The sequence below is a fragment of the Hyla sarda genome, unplaced genomic scaffold (genome assembly GCF_029499605.1).
Source record: "Hyla sarda isolate aHylSar1 unplaced genomic scaffold, aHylSar1.hap1 scaffold_1948, whole genome shotgun sequence".
NCBI classification, from domain to species: domain Eukaryota; kingdom Metazoa; phylum Chordata; class Amphibia; order Anura; family Hylidae; genus Hyla; species Hyla sarda.
In genome coordinates this window covers 40,309-60,165 of record NW_026608604.1, presented here as the reverse complement: position 1 = coordinate 60,165, position 19,857 = coordinate 40,309, and the positions used below count along the sequence as shown (strand labels likewise).

General features: G+C 45.5%; 1 protein-coding gene across 1 annotated transcript in view; it reads right to left on the bottom strand.

Annotated features, from left to right (window-relative positions):
* Positions 1-741: 741 nt before the first annotated feature.
* The window catches only part of LOC130316719 (glycogen [starch] synthase, muscle-like), a 37,001-nt gene continuing 17,885 nt past the window's right edge, over positions 742-19,857 (bottom strand). The window contains exons 2-4 of the mRNA XM_056552806.1: positions 16,404-16,585; positions 1,497-1,688; positions 742-966 (exon numbers count right to left, since the gene is read on the bottom strand). Of these exons, the coding sequence (XP_056408781.1) occupies positions 757-966; positions 1,497-1,688; positions 16,404-16,585 (584 nt within the window). The 3' untranslated portion in view covers positions 742-756. The remainder of the gene's footprint in view (positions 967-1,496; positions 1,689-16,403; positions 16,586-19,857) is intronic.

Below are 19,857 nucleotides of genomic sequence, written 5' to 3'. Positions count from 1 at the left end.
TACTCAAGTAAAGGGGTACTTCGGTTGGAAAACTTTTTTTTAAATCAATTTGTTTCAATGTTTTAAATCAACTGGTGCCAGAAAGTTAAACAGATTTGTAAATTACTTCTATTAATAATAGTTATTAATCCTTCCAGTACTTATCAGCTGCTGTTATGATCCATAAGAAGTTCTTTTCTTTTTTAATTTTCTTTCTGTCTGATGACAGTGCTCTCTACTGACACTCCTGTCCATTTTAGGAACTGTCCAGAGCAGGAGAGGTTTTCTATGGGGATTTGCTCCTACTCTGGACAGTTCCCATAATGGACAGAGGTGTCGGTAGAGAGCACTGTGGTCAGACAGAAAGGAAATTGAAAAAGAAAAGAGCTTCCTGTGGATCATAACAGCAGCTGATAAGTACTGGAAGGATTAAGATTTTTTAATAGAAGAAATTTACAAATCTGTTTAACTTTCTGGCACCAGTTAATTAAAAAAAAAAAAAAAAAAAAAAAAAAAAAAAAGTGTTTTCCAGTAGAGCACCCCTTAAACTCTATAGAAGTTGTAAAAACAGCTAATAAGGTAGCATGGATATAACATCTAGCTATAATCTTACATTTACCAGGAACCAGCTACAAAACGGACGTTGTTCCAACCTGTCTGCTCCCTCCCCTAGCACAGTTGTCGCTGTCCTGTCTCATGTAAGTGAATAAAATCCTTACCATATCCATGCTGCAAAGTGCCATCCATTTCTTTCTGTATGGGATCATAATATTACATTTATATGGGGAGTGTTCTTACCGTCTGCAGGTTGTTGTAGAAGTCTACGCTTCCGGCACACAGGTAACGCCCCAGGAGGGTAGCATGAGTGGTAAAGATGGTAGCCACTGGAAGTTTACGAACTCGACACAAACATAAACCAACGCCAGCGAGCCACTCATGGAAATGGGCCAGGATAAAGGGCTTCTCATCACCACATTGTGCTGCGAACTGAGTGCATAAGAACAGACAGAGTATTAGTCAGTGTAATGGTCATAAACCTTAAAGGGGTACTCCGCCCCTAGACATCTTATCCCCTATACAAAGGATAGGGGATAAGATGTCAGATCGCCGGGGTCCCGCTGCTGGGGACCCCGGGGATCGCTGCTGCAGCACCCCGCTATCATTACTGCGCAGAGCGAGATCGCTCTGCACGTAATGATGGGCAATACAGGGGCCGGAGCATCGTTACGTCACGGCCCGCCCCCGTCAATACAAGTCTATGGGAAGGGGGCGTGGCGGTGTCATGACGTCACGCTGCTCCGGCCCCTGTATCGCCCGTCATTACGCACAGAGCGAACTCGCTCTGTGCAGTAATGATGGCGGGGTGCCGCAGCGGCGATCCCCGGGGTCCCCAGCAGCGGGACCGCGGCGATCTAACATCTTATCCCCTATCCTTTGGATAGGGGATAAGATGCCAGGGGCGGAGTACCCCTTTAATGTTGTGTATGCATTGGTCAGCTTTCCAGGGTCACACTTACCTCGCCCAGGAACCATGCTGTCAAGAAACCAAACAACACAGCATCGTTGGCTTCTCTATCATACCATGGGATCCCTATGGTGCAGCTATCCCAGAGTTCAGTTTTCCAGTGGTCGAGGTTCCAGGCGGTGGCTGCTATGTCAATAAGGACTACATAGGGACTGCCTTCTATCAGCCAGCGGCCAAAGTAGATCTGCGCAAAACAAGAGGCCACTTATTCCATTAGTACAGTGGGCATCTTCAGTGCTAAAACAAGATATAATAGTATATTCAGGAGGATTTTCCACACTATTGCACCTAATTTATTCCCACCCTGAGCCTCAAAGCCACGGCTATACACATACATATGATCACCAACATACGGAGCCTCAAGTACTTAAAATGGTTGTAAAAAAAAAAAAAATACAATAATTTAGAATTAGCGCTACTCTTTTCTATGGGCGATGTCAGATACTGCACAACTGATCTTTGAGCTGCAATAAAAAATATATAATAATAATAATAATAAAAAAGGCCACAAACAAAGAGTAGCAACATTTTTTGGAAACAATACAGACCCTTTTTCCTAATCTCAAACTCCTTTTAGAGGGGTATTCCAGAAATTATTTTTATGTGACTATGCTACAGGGGCTGAAAAGTTAGTGTAGTTCATAATATAGTGTCTGTACCTGTGTGTGACCATTTTCTCACAATTCTTCTGTGATTTTCACCCCAATATTTATTTTTAACAGCATACAAAATGACTGCTTTCTCAGATTTTTCCCAGGTTGCAATGCGGCCGAGACCTGACATCACTAGTCAGCTGATGACAGGGGGACCGTCTGCTTCAATGGGTGGAGCGATCGCTTGGTGGGAGAGAGATCAATCTGCAACTAATGCAACAGCTGTAGGCACCCTGATTGAAAACCACAGGTCTTTTGAATGGGTTCAGCTCATTTATGTTTCAAAGGGTGGGGTGGCTGATGTGTGGGAGGGAGGAAAATGGAATTATGGGATTTGTAGGCAAAAGAAGAATACTCAAACAGGAAATACCATTTCATTAGAGAGGAGCGAACTTCCAGTAAATTCGATTCGTCACGAACTTCTCGGCTCGGCAGTTGATGACTTTTCCTGCGTAAATTAGTTCAACTTTCAGGTGCTCCGGTGGGCTGGAAAAGGTGGATACATTCCTAGGAAAGAGTCTCCTAGGACTGTATCCACCTTTTCCAGCCCACAGGAGCACCTGAAAGCTGAACTAATTTATGCAGGAAAAGTCATCAACTGCCGAGCCGAGAAGTTCGTGACGAATCGAATTTACTGGAAGTTCGCTCATCTCTACAGTTCACAAAAAGCTAGCCACAGTGTTATGGTAATCTCACAACATAGCCATTTAGCCCCAAGACAAGCGCAGATCCTTCCTAAGCATGTCCATTACTGTCTGCCAGGTATGTACTAAAATCACCTTGTGGTGGATAACCCCTTTTAAGGCAAAACTTTATGGGCACCATTTACCCATGTTTACTATTGGGAAAATGTATAAATGTTTTTGTCATTCATATTAATTTGCTACAAATGAAGCTTTAAAAAAAAAAAAAAAAAAAAAAAAAATCTCAAGAATAAAAAAAAATAAAAAAATCAATATTATCCACTAGGTGGCAGTACAATATACTGTACTAATTGCCAATGGAAGCATACTAGAAAGAAGGTGGCTATATGTATTGTATATATTCTAAGTCAGTGTTTTTCAAACAGTGTGCCTCCAGCTGTTGCAAAACTACAACTCCCAGCATGCCCTGACAGCCGTTGGCTGTCCGGGCATGCTGGGAGTTGTGGTTTTGCAACAGCTGGAGGCAGACTCTTTGGAAAATATTGTTGATGGTGGTTTTGTAGTGTATGAGGTTGTACGACATATGCCCATCTAAGTTCTATAATTCTTGCATATTTCAGCAGGGGGACCCCCACCTCAATCTGAGTCTAGGCAGGCAGCTATAAAAAGTGACAAACCTTGCTAAGAGCTTCACACCCTTCACTTCCCCTAAAAAATAAAAAACATTTGAAAGCAGCATATGAAAGAGTTACTAGGTGGACATTCGGCAGACAGCGGGCATCAAAAGAACATGTCGGTGCTAGGACTGCTCAGAAATGTGCCGTTTATAGATGCCAGTTTATTTTCGAACAGATTCCGCAAAAATAATTTGCATGTCAATTCTTTCTGCGGAGGCCGGAATGCGAATTTCCACAGCAGAGGTTTCCGCAGCAGAAATTCTGCTGTGAGCACAGAGCAGCAGACTCCCATTGTAAAAAATGTGATTCTGTTGCAACGGAATTTTGGTGTGGAATTCTTCCATGTGATCATTCACACTTAAGAAATTCACCAGGGAAAATTCCCTTGCTGAATTCTACTGTGAATCCGCTATTTTCTGCATGGAGCATAAATTATTCAGAATCTGTGCTTCTCCGTCCTGCTGAATCCACTTATAAATCGCATGTAAAATCTGCAAGAAAATGCTGTCTGTGAAACCACCTTAAAGTATTAAAAACAAATTTCAACTTCTTTGCTGTCAGTGAAAGAAACATCTGAAAGACTAATTTAAATTGAAAGATGGGATTTATGCTGCGTTCACACGGCCGTCTGTCCCCGTTTTTGTTTTTAATCTCCGTTTTGTTTGCTTTTTTGCAGGCTGTAAACGGGTTCAAAACGGTTTAAAAAAAAATCCCATTCTTGTCAATGGGATTTTTTTTACAATCCGTTTGCACCTGTCTGCACTATCGTATATACTCAAGTATAAGCCGACCCGAATATAAGCCGAGGCCCCTAATTTCACCCCAAAAACCCAGGAAAAGTTATTGACTCGACTATAAGCCTAGGGTGGGAAATACATCATCCCCCCCCCCCCATGTCATCATCCAGACCCCCGTCATCATCATCCCCCTCCCCTTTCATCATCACTGCCTGTCAATCCCTTCATCAGTGGTCCTCAACCTGCGGACCTCCAGATGTTGAAGTCTATGGAAAACGGATGAGCCTTTAATGTCATCTGTTTTTTCAATCCGTTTTTTGATCAGTTTTTACTTTTGAGCATTTTTTTGGTTTATTAACTTAACAAAAACGGATCCAAACGGATACAAATGGATAACATCCGTTATTGTCCGTTTTCTTTTTAAGTCCGTTTTTAATTTTGACTGGAGAACGGAACGGGTCTAGACAGCTGTGTGAACGCAGCCTTAGGCTGCGTTCACACGGCCGTCTAGACCTGTCCCGTTCTTCTCCCGTCAAAAATAAAAACGGACAATAACGGATGTTATCCTTTTGTATTTGTTTGTATCTGTTATTGTTCAGTTAATAAACCAAAAAAAAATAAAAAATTATTCTCTTTTGTTCTGAGCATGCTCAGAAGTAAAAACAGATCAAAAAACGGATTGAAAAAACAGACAGTAACGGATGCAAACGGATTGTTCAGTGAATTAACGCCCCCAAAAAATGATCAAAAAATTGATTGAAAAAACAGATGCAAACGGATGATATTAAGGGCTCATCCGTTTTCCATAGACTTCAATGTTAAATTTACTGTATCGGTTTTTTTCTTCTTTTTTTGACGGAAGAACAAAATACTGCATGTGCCGTTTTTTCTGCCGTCCCAAAAAAAATATAAAAAATAAAAACGGAAATGAGTGCAGACGGATACAAACGGATGTAGACGGATTGTAAAAAAAAATCCCATTGACATGAATGGGATTTTTTTTTTTTAACAGTTTTTAATCCGTTTACAGCCTTCAAGAATGGAACCGAAATGGGGATAAATAAATAAAAAAAAATATATATATATATATTTTTTTTAAACAGGGACAGACGGCCGTGTGAACGCACCCTTAGCTGCAGATCTGTGGGTAATGCTCAGAAATAAATGTCTTGCAAATGCTGACCTCTAAGAATCCGCAACAAAAGCTGTGAAACCGCAACAAAAAAAGTAACAGGCTGCGGATCTGAAAAGAGGACTGCAGGCCAAATTTTGTCTGAAAAAATTCTGTAGCTTGTGGATGGAATTTATTAAAGTTTCATCCTAAGGTTTCTTGCCTAATACCCCATTTGTTGCACCAATCCCCAGGAAAGAAAAATTTGGAGCCAATAAAGGGCTCATTCACACTACGGAATCTCCGCCTGGATATCAGTCTGGAGTGGGCGCCGGCAAAACAAGTCGGCACTAGGAGCGCTCTTAAATGCACCATCTCTACAGACAACAATGCATTTCGGAGCAGATTCCGCCAAAAGAATGAACAAGTAAGACTACAAACCGTAGCCACTGTAGGGGTGATGTATGACAAGCTGCTCGTTTCCCCTTGAATAACAGTAGTTATGGTAGCTGGGCCCAAAACTATCAGATGATGCATGGGCCAGCTTCAGGGGGTTACCCTTTTAACCCTATGTGTGTGTCAGTTTTAAAGGGGTACTCCGCTGCTCAGCATTTGGAACAAACTGTTCCGAATGCTGGAGCCGGCGCCGGGAGCTCGAGACGTCATAGCCCCGCCCCTCATGATGTCACGCCCCGCCCCTCAATGCAAGTCTATGGGACGGGGCGTGATGGCTGTCACGCCTCCTCCTATAGACTTGCATTGAGGGGGCGGGGCATGACATCATGAGGGGGCGGGCTATGACATCAAAAGCTCCGGCTACAGTGCTCGGAACAGCTTGTTCCTAATGCTGGGCAGCAGTGTACCCCTTTAAAGGAGTCTTAAGTCAGTCCCGGCAGTCTGCAGTCAGTTGTTCCGACCCCCGTAGAAAGCCGCAGCCGACACGCCCCCTCCTTGTATTACTTTCGGATACATGGAGGAGGAGTGTTGGCTACCGCTCCGTGTGGGGGTCGGCACGCCCCCTTCCAGCAAACTGGAGATCGTGGGGGGTCCCAGCGGTTGGACCCCCGCAATCTATATCTTATACCCTAGCCTATGGATAGGGGATAAGTTCTCTTTAACTATAGAACTCCTTTAACTAGATGATTTCTATGAATTACACTCCTGAATAAGTCAGATGGGGATGAGCAGATAGAAGAGTGGAATGAGGGCCAAGAACCTATATAACACAATATTAATGCAGCTCTAGCTCACTTTACAAATACAAGCCATTACGCTTTAGGTCGAATATCTTCGACCTTCTAGTGCAACACAAAAGACGAATTTCACGAGGACTTCCTGACCTCCACGCCGTCACCTTCTCAGTAATATCTCAGCTGTCGGGACATTATGGGTCCTCAACACCAAACTAATTCTGTGATCCTGTCCGGGAACCCGAGGCCTGAACAAGCGCGGCTTACAATTTTTAGAATTGACCTTTTCAATGGGCCGTAACCCAATCCCATAACATCAGGTCACAGCGGAGGAATGCTAAAATTAGTGCTCGGACATGTGATTCTGAACTCATGGATGGAAGGGCAGGGGGAGGATTTTTAGCAATGACACAAAAGGAATGTTTCTTCAACGTGCACGACAAAAATGTAACAATGACGGCAAGTCGCCTGAGAGAACAGAAAGGACACCTGTTGCTTGGTAACAGGGCCTGAGGTGACTTAGGGTCTATTCACATGGCAGAATTTCCACTTGCGGAGTTCCGCCTCAAATTAAAGCCCATCGGGGGAGATTTATCAAAACCTGTCCAGAGGAGAAGTTGCCCAGTTGCCCATAGCAACCAATCAGATTGCTGCTTTCATTTTATACAAGGCCTCTGCAAAGTGAAAGAAGCAATCTAATTGGTTGCTATGGGCAACTGGGCAAGTTTTCTTTTGTACAGGTTTTGATAGATCTTCCCCATGGACTTTTATGGGATCCTGCAATCCCATTCACACTTCTGAATTTCCGCTTGCGGAATTCCGCAAGCGGAAATCAAGAAGTGTGAATGGGAGTGCGGAATTCCATAGAAGTCTATGGGCTTTAATTTGAGGCGGAATTCCGCAAGCGGAAATCAAGAAGTGTGAATGGGAGTGCGGAATTCCATAGAAGTCTATGGGCTTTAATTTGAGGCGGAATTCCGCAAGCGGAAATCAAGAAGTGTGAATGGGAGTGCGGAATTCCATAGAAGTCTATGGGCTTTAATTTGAGGCGGAATTCCGCAAGCGGAAATCAAGAAGTGTGAATGGGAGTGCGGAATTCCATAGAAGTCTATGGGCTTCAATTTGAGGCGGAATTCCGCAAGCGGAAATCAAGAAGTGTGAATGGGAGTGCGGAATTCCATAGAAGTCTATGGGCTTCAATTTGAGGCGTGTGAATAGACCCTTTTTGGTTACTGGCTACCATCTTCTGCTTGGCGGCACTATAGAAGGGGTCCTCACTTAGATCCTTCCTTTTAGCTCTGGAGGGATTTTGAAGCTTTCCTTTTGCAGTCAAAATGCATTAACACTGGTCAGGATGTGTAGAAGCAGAACATATCGTGCACAGCTTCTTTTCTAGTGCACTACCAGTCAGTACAGACAAGTAAATAACAGAATATAGCCAAAATTTCATTAAAGGTATGTTCACCTACAAGATCTTCTGCATATTTTTTGAGGGCTGATTTTGCTACCTATTAACTTTAATCGATAGAAAAATCCGCTGCAGAAAATATGCTGCAGATCCTGTATGTGTGAAAGTTCCCTAAGGGTAGGGCCCCACGTAACTGATCCACAGCGCATTTTACACTGCGGATCCGCCAGTGACCCAACCCATAGTGTGCCTCCAGCTGTTGCCACCCCAGCCCCTCCCCCTGGCCTGCTCACAGCGATAATCTGCTGCTCCAAGCAACCACACATGGGCCTGCGAGCAGCTGTGTGCACTCGCAGTGTACTCAGACATCGCGGAGCAGTCGCTATATCTGAGTACACTGCGCATGGTAACTCGCAGGCCCCTGTGTGGCTGCTCGGAGTGGCAGATTGCCGCTATGAGCAGGCCAGGGGGCGGAGCAGGGGTGGCAACAGCTGGAGGCACACTATCGGTCGCGTCACTTGCGGATCCGCAGCTTAAAATACGCTGTGGATCTGTTACATGTGACCCTCCCCAAAGAGTATATTCACACATACAGTATGATGCGCATATTTAATGCACAGAATTTGAAGCTGCAGATTTTATGATGCAGATTTGAATGTAAAATAAATGACTGAACACAGCTTCAAATCCTGCACATTAAATATGGGCAGGATACTGTACATGTGAATACACCCTATAGACAACATATTTTTATGTCAGTAGCTTTTAAGGAACACTGCAAGTAAAAACAGATACTCTGTGTTATGCCTAGTACTGATCCCGAGGGGGTGGTGCTTGACAGACTTGTTCTCTGCCCCCTCAGTCCCTGCAGTAGATATAGTGGGCATCATTTATACAAATATATACAAGGATGGTGATAAATTTGACCCATTGTATCAGTTTACACTTCTTTTAAGTGAAGTGTACAAGATTCCAGCACTGGGAAGGTTTACTTCAGTGTCTGTTATGCCAGAGCTTCTAAGGCAGTGGTTCTTAACCTGGGTTCGATCGAACCCCAGGGGTTCGGTGAGTCAGTCCCGGGGTTTCGGCGAGGGGAGATCGCAACAGGACAGGCAAACCAAGCAATTGCTTGGGGCCTCGAGCTGGCCCGGTGCCCCGAGCAGAGCCGGTGTTTGCCCGTCCTGTAGTTACAGGGCAATTCCCCCCCATCACTATTCATTCCCTGCGGCCCCGCGTTAAGTTTAAATACCTAGGGCCGCCGGGACATAGTGCACGCCCTGTGCGTGCGCCCATGGAAATGAAGGCGCCAAGGACCGGAGGATAGAGAAGTAGGAAGACTCTCGCTGGCCAGCTTGGTAAGTGACCAGCGGCACGTCATCTTCGGTGCTCTGACCACCAGTCCCGAGACCTCCTGCTATAGCCGGAGCGGTGGTCGGAGCACTGAAGTGGGCAGTACACAGGCATACAGCCTCCAACCGTACACTGTATATGGCTGGAGGCTGTATGTCTGTGGGGAACACTGTCTACATCCGTAGTCTTCAACCTGTGGACCTCTAGATGTTGCAAAACTACACCTCCCAGCATGCCCGGACAGCTGTCCGGGCATGCTGGGAGTTGTAGTTTTGAAACATCTGGAGGTCTGCAGGTTGAAGACCACTGGCCTGCCTCATGTGTGGGGGACCACTGCCTGCGCCTAATGTGTGGGGGACCACTGCCTGCGCCTAATGTGTGGGGGACCACTGCCTGCGCCGTTGGCTGTCCGGGCATGCTGGGAGTTGTAGTTTTGCAACATCTGGAGGTCTGCAGGTTGAAGACCACTGCCTGCGCCTAATGTGTGGGGGACCACTGCCTGCGCCTAATGTGTGGGGGACCACTGCCTGTGCCTAATGTGTGGGGGACCACTGCCTGCGCCGTTGCCTGTCCGGGCATGCTGGGAGTTGTAGTTTTGAAACATCTGGAGGTCTGCAGGTTGAAGACCACTGCCTGCGCCTAATGTGTGGGGGAACACTGCCTGCGCCTAATGTGTGGGGGACCACTGCCTGCGCCTAATGTGTGGGGGACCACTGCCTGCGCCTAATGTGTGGGGGAACACTGCCTGCGCCTAATGTGTGGGGGAACACTGCCTGCGCCTAATGTGTGGGGGAACACTGCCTGCGCCTAATGTGTGGGGGAACACTGCCTGCGCCTAATGTGTGGGGGAACACTGCCTGCGCCTAATGTGTGGGGGAACACTGCCTGCGCCTAATGTGTGGGGGAACACTGCCTGCGCCTAATGTGTGGGGGAACACTGCCTGCGCCTAATGTGTGGGGGAACACTGCCTGCGCCTAATGTGTAGGGGGAACACTGCCTGCGCCTAATGTGTAGGGGGAACACTGCCTGCGCCTAATGTGTAGGGGGAACACTGCCTGCGCCTAATGTGTAGGGGGAACACTGCCTGCGCCTAATGTGTAGGGGGAACACTGCCTGCGCCTAATGTGTGGGGGAACACTGCCTGCGCCTAATGTGTAGGGGGAACACTGCCTGCGCCTAATGTGTAGGGGGAACACTGCCTGCGCCTAATGTGTAGGGGGAACACTGCCTGCGCCTAATGTGTGGGGGAACACTGCCTGCGCCTAATGTGTGGGGGAACACTGCCTGCGCCTAATGTGTGGGGGAACACTGCCTGCGCCTAATGTGTCTTAATGGTTTTGTTCATTTTGTGCACCTATGTATAAATATATACTTAAATATATACCTCCTATATTTTATTTTTCCAATTAAGAGGGGTTCGGTGAATGCGCATATGAAACTGGTGGGGTTCAGTACCTCCGACAAGGTTAGGAACCACTGTTCTAAGGGTATGTTCACACAGCAGAGTTTCTGTGCTTCCATTTAGACTCCTTTCTGCCAAGCTGGCAGCGGATTTTTTGCAGTTTTACGGTTTCCGCGCAGATTGTGCACAGAATTTGTGCTGAAATTATTTGGAATTGCTTGCGCTCAATATATAGATTCCAGATGGAATTCAGAGTCCCATTTCTTTCAATAGGACTATGCTGGGAATTCTGCAAAAAGAATTAACATGTTCATTCTTTTTGCAGCATCCAGAATGCAAAAATTCCGCTGTACGAACGGGACAGCGGAAATTCTATTCACCAAAATTAGAGATGAGCGAACTTACAGTAAATTTGATTCGTCACGAACTTCTCAGCTCGGCGGTTGCTGACTTTTCCTGCATCAATTAGTTCAGCTTCCGGTGCTCCGGTGGGCTGGAAAAGGTTCATACAGTCCTAGGAAAGAGTCTCCTAGGACTGTATCCACCTTTTCCAGCCCACGGGAGCACCGGAAAGCTGAACTAATTTATGCAGGATAAGTAATCAACTGCCGAGCCGAGAAGTTCATGACGAATCGAATTTACTGTAAGTTCGTTCATCTCTAACCACAATGCTAACTTTATGTAGCAGAATTTCCAAGCTGAATTTTTTCTTCAGTTTCTGCGTGGAAACTCTGCCATGTGAACATACCCTAAGAATCTTTAAAGGGGCACAGACACCCTTCTAAAGCTCTCTTCCTCCTGGTAATCAGTGGGGTCCAACCATTACAGCGGCAGAAGATTAGGCAGGTCTAATGTGATGTAGCTGAGTCACGCTGTACAAGTTTTAGAAGAATAGACTGCACCTTGTGTGTACACATTAAGATCACCATATTTAAAGAGGTTATCACAGACGTGCAGAGTCATGTAGTGGACACATGCAGCGGCAGTGCGAAACACCTCGGCAGTCAGGACACACATTGTTCCTTCTAAATGAATTTGCAAAAAATAAAAAAGATGTGATGACATGAGGGGCTACAGACAGTACTAGCTGAACTTTATTCAGCTTTATTGAACTACTTAAAGTAATTGGATTTTTACTTTTACCATATATACCAGTGGTCTTCAACCTGCGGACCTCCAGATGTTGCAAAACTACAACTCCCAGCATGCCCGGACAGCCGTTGGCTGTCCGGGCATGCTGGGAGTTGTAGTTTTGCAACATCTGGAGGTCCGCAGGTTGAAGACCACTGATATATACTGACTAGGGATCGACAGATATCGTTTTTTTAGGGCCGATACCGATAATCGGTGGAGGTTAGGGCCGACAGCCGATAACTTATACCGATATTCCGGTATAAGTTATCGGCTATTTATCTCCCCGCGACACCGCTGCAGATCATTGATTTAAAGCGGGCGCTTTAAATCAATGCACTGCAGTGGCTTTTGCGGTGCCATAGGCCGCCGCCGCCGCCACCACCCGCTTCTCTCCCCCTACCTGTCAGGGTGGTCCGGGCCATCCTTCCTTCCTGTAGTGTCCGGCGGCATTCCGGGTGGAGGGTGAACCGGTCCGGGCTGCCCTTCTTCTCCGGGGGTCATCTTCTCCACTCCAGGCAGGCTCCGGCCTAGTAACGCAGCATAAACGCCGCTGTGCAGTGACGCCCGTGCGCAGCGACGCACCTGACGTCACGGCGTAGCGGCGTCTATGCAGCGTACCAGGCCGGAGCCTGCCCGGAGTGGAGAAGATGACCCCCGGAGAAGAAGAAGGACAGCCCAGACCGGTTCACCCTCCACCCGGAATGCCGCCAGACACTACAGGAAGGATGGATTGCCCGGACCACCCCCATTACGGGTAAGTTAAAAAAATGTTTATTGACTCGGAGGGTGGGGGAGGGGCCCGACCGGTATAGTGGTATGGGCAAAAATCCATACCGGTATACCGCCCAGCACTACGGTGGGGGGTGCGACGCGGTGGGTCGGGGGGGGGGGGGGGGCAGTCGCTGTGCGGTGGGGGCGGTGCGGAGGGCGGGGCATTATCGGCTTATCGGCAAGGTAATTGCCGATACCGATAATGCCTAAAATTGTGATTATCGGCCGATATCATCGGCCATACCGATAATCGGTCAATCCTTAATACTGACCTGGCAGCAATACAGAGTACCAAAAGGTCTTCTGCTATGTAAGATAGTGGTACTATAAATGGAAAGTGCATGGGGGATAATAGCAACTTGCTATGGACTATAGGAATCAAAGCCTATAGACAAGAGGTTAGATAGGAGTCAAGATAATGCAACCCTAAATAATAGGCCCCTGGTCAGGAGGGGACAAACCATATGTACAGTCTGCCCAGTTGTCCAGGGGTCCATTAGTTAATGGTGCCTACCACTATATTAGAAGAAGTTTTGTATTGTCTATTAGATTGTACATAATTGACTGAGCTAATAAATTTCATAGCACACAAATAGGGGTGGATTGTAAGAGTTTAACTTCTTAAGAACGCAGGGTTTTTCTGTTTTTTGCACTTTCGTTTTTTCCTCCTTACCTTTTAAAAATCATAACCCTTTCAATTTTGCACCTAAAATTCTATATGATGGCTAATTTTTTTGCGCCACCAATTCTACTTTGTAAAGACATCAGTCATTTTACCCAAAAATCTACGGTGAAACGGAAAAAAAAAAAATCATTTTCCGACAAAATTGAAGAAAAATGCCATTTTGTAACTTTGGGGGCTTCCGTTTCTACACAGTGCATTTTTCGGTAAAAATGACCCCTTATCTTTATTCTGTAGGTCCATATGATTAAAATAATATTCTACTTATATCGGTTTGATTTTGTCGTACTTCTGGAAAAAATCATAACTACATGCAGGAAAATGTATACGTTTAAAATGGTCATCTTCTGACCCCTATAACTTTTTTTTTTTCCCGCGTACGGGGTGGTATGAGGGCTCATTTTTTGCGCCGTGATCTGAAGTTTTTAGCGGTTCCATTTATGTATTGATCGGATCACTTTTCATTAATTTTTTCATGATATAAAAAGTGACCAAAAATACGCTATTTTGGACTTTGGAATTTTTTTGCGCATACGCCATTGACTGTGCGGTTTAATTAACGATATATTTTTATAATTCGGACATTTCCGCACGTGGCGATACCACATGTTTATTTTTATTTACACTGGTTTTTTTTTTGTTTTTTTTATTGGGAAAAGGGGGGTGATTCAAACTTTTAATAGGGAAGGGGTTAAACTATCTTTATTCACTTTTTTTTCCCCCCACTTTTTTGTTTCCAGTGTTATAGCTCCCATAGGGACCTATAACACTGCACTCACTGATCTTTTACATTGATCAATAGTTTCTCATAGGAAACCATTGATCAATGATTCTGCCGCTTGACTGCTCATGCCTGGATCTCAGACACTGAGCAGTCATTCGGCGATCGGACAGCGAGGAGGCAGGTAGGGACCCTCCTGCTGTCCTGTAAGCTGTTCGGGACGCCGCGATTTCAGTTTACTTTCACTTTAGACGCGGCGTTCAACTTTGAACGCCGCGTCTAAAGGGTTAGACGCGGCGCCCACAGCGCATGCGCCCATCCAGTTGGCTCTAACGTGCGCGCTGCCGCGTCCTGAGTTGACAGAGCGAGCGCTTGCTCGCGACATCTGTGCACATGTGCTGTACTAGAGGCAGACGTTCGTCCGCACACTGCCTCTAGTACAGCACATGCACACTGAGCACACAGACGTCGGGAGCGCGCGCTCGCTCTGTCAACTCGGGACGTAGCGGCGCACGCACATTAGAGCCAATGGGACGGGTGCAAGCTCTGTGGATGCACTGTGTAGTAAGACACAGGAGTCCCAGCGCTGGAAGACAGGATAGGCATGGCGGCGGCGGGGCTTGGCGAACCCCAAGCCACGCCTATCCGACTGTGCCTGACTTTTGGATAAAAGGTTTTTATTAGTAAGAAAAGAAGAACAAACAGCAATAAAGGTATGGCTGCAGTCACCTCATCATCTGGAACACCATTATAGTGGTCTGGGGGGGGGGGGGTCGAAATATGATGACAGTTGAACTTTAAAGAGGATGTTCTACAATGAGCAAGGGGCCCATATACCGATCAATGGGGCCCTCTGCTCTTTTTAACCCTCGATTTTGCATTCAAGCCCAGAATCTTCCATACTTTTCACAAGGCAATCCTGAGAACCAGGCTACAAATGTGGATGTTTTTAGGGCATTCCTTACATGTCTGCATTTGTGAAATGAAAATGTTGGTACATATGGACTTCATGCAATGTCTGTCAAGTAGAAAGGTCCTGGTGTTATGTAAGTGACGGATGTGCAATAAATCTTATGTAAGGGTTTATACACTACATTACTGGAATGCTGCCTTGCACAAGCCACAGACTTTGACTGCAGAGTAAAGGTTCACAAGGAGCTTTTATTTCTTAAATATGTTAAGCACTTAGGCTTTAACAGCTGTTAACACCCATTCACTGTTTTAAACCATTGTTTTCCAAACAGTGTGTCTCCAGCTGTTGCAAAACTACAACTCCCAGCATGCTGAGTCACAGTGTCCAACTTTCAGCATGCTGGGAATTTAAGTTTTGCAACAGCTGGAGACACACTTTTTGGAAAACACTGGTTTAAAATTATCTACGTTTACTGTAATTTGCCAATCACGACTGGTCGTTCACCGCACTGTTCATGCACATTGTGAATTTTCCTAAACTTGTTGTATATGGAGTCACAGATCAGTTTGGTACGTTGATGAGGGGTGTGGGTATAGTTTTATTGCAACTTATTTTTCCATTCACAGAGCCATGGTAGAGCATGTTTTTTGCATGACCAATTCCATTTTGTAATGACAATTATATGCAATCATTTGATTGCATTTCCTGAACAATGCTACGCTATTACATATTTCTCAGATCGGCGATCTTCTAGTAGAGTCTGCTGAGGCAGGTTCTAACAGCAGATCACTATGGGACCTGCATGGGCTACATGAGAAGGACCCCTCTAGGGATTATCTGCTTAGAGCTGTGTGTGACAGGTGTACCTAGTGCCCCCTGCGCCCATGGCAAAGTACTGTATCACCAAACATTCAGAAGCCAAACATTCAGACAAGTCATCGACTGGTCTATTTCATCTTAAAGGGGTACTCCACTGGAAAACATTTTATTTTATTTATTTATTTTTTATTATCAACTGATGCCAGAAAGTTAAAACATATTTGTAAATTACTTCTTTAAAAAAAAAATCTTAATCCTTCCAGTACTTCGCTGTTATATGCTCCACAGGAAGCTCTTTTCTTTTTGAATTTCCTTTCTGTCTGACCACAATGCTCTCTGCTGACACCTCTGTCCATTCTAGAAACTGTCCAGAGCAGGATAGGTTTGCTATGGGGATTTGCTACTACTCAAATCCCCAAAATTGACAGAGGTGTCAGCACAGAGCACTGTGGTAAGACAGAAATTCAAAAGAAAAGAACTTCCTGTGAAGCATATAGCAGCTGATAAGTACTGGAAGGATTAAGATGTTTTAATATAAGTAATTTACAAATAGCTTTAACTTTCTGGCACCAGTTGATTTAAAAATAAATAAATAAATAATTTTCCAGTGGAGTACCCCTTTAAAATCATTAATTGAAAGAAATTACAAATGTTAAGAAACACAATAAAAACAGTCTTTTTCTCACCTTACATCCCTTTGAGTTCATGGAATCCATTGTACGCTTGATGGCAGGATTCGGAGGTTCAATCAACTCAACCTGGGTCCGTACATTGTGCTCGAAGTAGGGTCCGATGAGGAAGTAATTCTCTCCCCATTCATCTGTGGTGATCTTGGCTTTGGTTTGTATAACTGTATAAATTCCACCAACTGGGGGGAAAAGAGGACACCATGAAACAAGTTATATTCACAGATGCACCATCACATGATATCTACATATTTCAAATACAGCCATTCCCCAATATCAAAAATAGGGCACATGCCCTGGCAACAAACAGCATTGTCCTACTGGCATGAAACCAAATAAGTCAGTGTTTATACACTGCTCAAAAAAATAAAGGGAACACTTAAACAACACAATGTAACTCCAAGTCAATGACACTTCTGTGAAATCCCACTGTCCACTCAGGAAGCAACACTGATTGACAATCAATTTCACATGTTGTTGTGCAAAGGGAACAGACAACAGAGGGAAATTATAGGCAAATAGCAAGACACCCCCCAATAAAGGAGTGGTTCTGCAGGTGGTGACCACAGACCACTTCTCAGTTCCTATGCTTCCTGGATGATGTTTTGGTCACTTTTGAATGCTGGCAGTGCTTTCACTCTAGTGGTAGCATGAGACAGAGTCTACAACCCACACAAGTGGCTCAGGTAGTGCAGCTCATCCAGGATGGCACATCAATGCGAGCTGTGGTAAGAAGGTTTGCTGTGTCTGTCAGTGTAGTGTCCAGAGCATGGAGGCGCTACCAGGAGACAGGCCAGTACATCAGGAGACATGGAGGAGGCCGTAGGAGGGCAACAACTCAGCAGCAGGACCGCTACCTCCGCCTTTGTGCAAGGAGGAGCAGGAGGAGCACTGCCAGAGCCCTGAAAATGACCTCCAGCAGGCCACAAATGTGCATGTGTCCACTCAAACAGACTCCATGAGGGTGGTATGAGGACCCGAAGTCCACAGGTGGGGGTTGTGCTTACAGCCCAACACCGGGCAGGACGTTTGGCATTTGCCAGAGAACACCAAGATTGGCAAATTTGCCACTGGCACCCTGTACTTTTCACAGATGAAAGCAGGTTCACACTGAGCACATGTGACAGACTTGACAGTCTGGAGATGCCGTGGAGAACATTCTGCTGCCTGCAACATCCTCTAGCATGACCAGTTTGGCGGTGGGTCAGTAATGGTGTGGGGTGGCATTTCTTTGGGGGGGGGTGGCTGCACAGCTCTCCATGTGCTTGCCAGAGGTAGCCTGACTGCCATTAGGTACCGACATGAGATCCTCAGACCCCTTGTGAGACCATATTCTGGTGCGGTTGGCCCTGGGTTCCTCCTAATGCAAGACAATGCTAGACCTCATGTGGCTGGAGTGTGTCAGTAGTTCCTGCAAGAGGAAGGCATTGATGCTATGGACTGGCCGGCCCGTTCCCAAGACCTGAATCCGATTGAGCACATCTGGGACATCATGTCTCACTCCATCCACCAACACCACGTTGCACCACAGACTGTCCAGGAGTTGGCGGATGCTTTAGTCCAAGTCTGGGAGGACATCCCCCAGGAGCCACCTCATCAGGAGTATGCCCAGGCGTTGTAGGGAGGTCATACGGGCACGTGGAGGCCATACACACTACTGAGCCTCATTGTGACTTGTTTTAAGGACATTACATAAAGTTGGATCAGCCTGTAGTGCGGTTTTCCACTTTGATTTTGAGTGTGACTCCCTACCCAGACCTCCATGGGTTGATAAATTTGATCTCCATTGATCATTTTTGTGTGATTTTGTTGTCAGCACATTCAACTATGTAAAGACGAAAGTATTTCATACGATCAGTTCATTCATTCAGATCTAGGATGTGTTATCTTAGTGTTCCCTTTATTTTTTTGGGCAGTGTACAATAAGTCTTCAACTCTACAATAGCTTTAGGATTATAAAACATTTGAAAGTATGGGACTGACTGCTGAAAATGATTGCACCAGTTGTCTATTAATATAGAAACAACAATATTGACAAAAGGGACCATAGTGCACCACTCATCGATTTGTAAAATTAATAAATGAAGAACATTTTTCTCCAATATATTTCAGCCTGTTTGTAGACATCACAGACCTTTGGGCAAATGATGCGGATGGTGACCAGTACAGAATGTACTACCGTATAGTGAAGGAATGATGCCTGGTAACTCTAAACAGGGGAGGGATCCAAGTCACCCACATATGGCTCAGCAGTTTTGCTAGTCCATGAGGTATGAAAATCCTCAGTCTGCTTTGCCGGTGTCATGTGTTGTACGTGACAGAGCCAAGAACATCTGACAGGATCATGAAGCTCGACACCATCTCTGTCACAGTGGGAGCACCCGTTACGTTACGGATCTTGGTTCTGTAATGCTCAGCCCAGCTTGTCGAATTATTGCTTTACTGTAGAAGCCAATAGATTTGCCAATTTTTGAGGGGGCATATCTTTAGGAAAGCCTTGCTTGGCTATAGGCAGATGTACTTTTACTACTATCATACATTACATTTTGGTAAGTGATAGCACAACCATTACATGTTAACATCACACAGATCATCACAGGAAATTATTCCCATAGACTTTCGTTGAGGGGGTGGGGGTGACATCACAAGGGGGCGGGCATGATGTCACGAGGGGGCGGCCTCGAACACAGAAGCCCACATACAGCGTTCGGAGTAATAAACTTACAGACGCTGCGAGCGGGGCTCCGGAAGGCGGGGCAGCGGAGAACCCCTTTAAAGCACTTCCTCTGTAGGACATACTAGGAAACACATTGTAACTATTAAGCCAGCTCTACATACAAAAGTTTCCTGAACCCACCATTTTCTGTAGTGTTGGCTATGATGACCGTATGTGTATAGCAGCCCCCAGACTCTTCACAGCAGTGTTTCCCAACCAGGGTGCCTCCAGGTGTTGCAAGACTACAACTCCCAACAGTAGTTTTGCATCTGGTTGGGAAACACTGCTCCACAGACTGCAGATGTCAAGGGAAAGAGGATCATACATGTTGGATGGTTTCCCAATGTTTTGTTTCTGGAGGCGACATGCCATTACAAGAGGTGTAGGCATTTGGGTATTCACCTCAGCCAAATGTACATGTTTAGGACAAGGCCAGGAATCAGCTTTATTATCATATAACAAGTGTGCCACATTCTGCCCCAACCTAAAATCTAAAGTGGAACATCAGTTAATGTCCATTGGATGCATAAAGTCCATTCTTTCTCTGTAAGGGCTATTCTCTATATTTCATAAATGTATAGCATACTACAGTGATCCCTCAACTTACAATGGCCTCAACATACAATAGTTTCAACATACAATGGTCTTTTCTGGACCATCGTAAGTTGAAACCAGACTCAACATACAATGTTGCAGACAGTCCAGATCTGTGAAACGTGTCAATGGCCGGTAGAACCG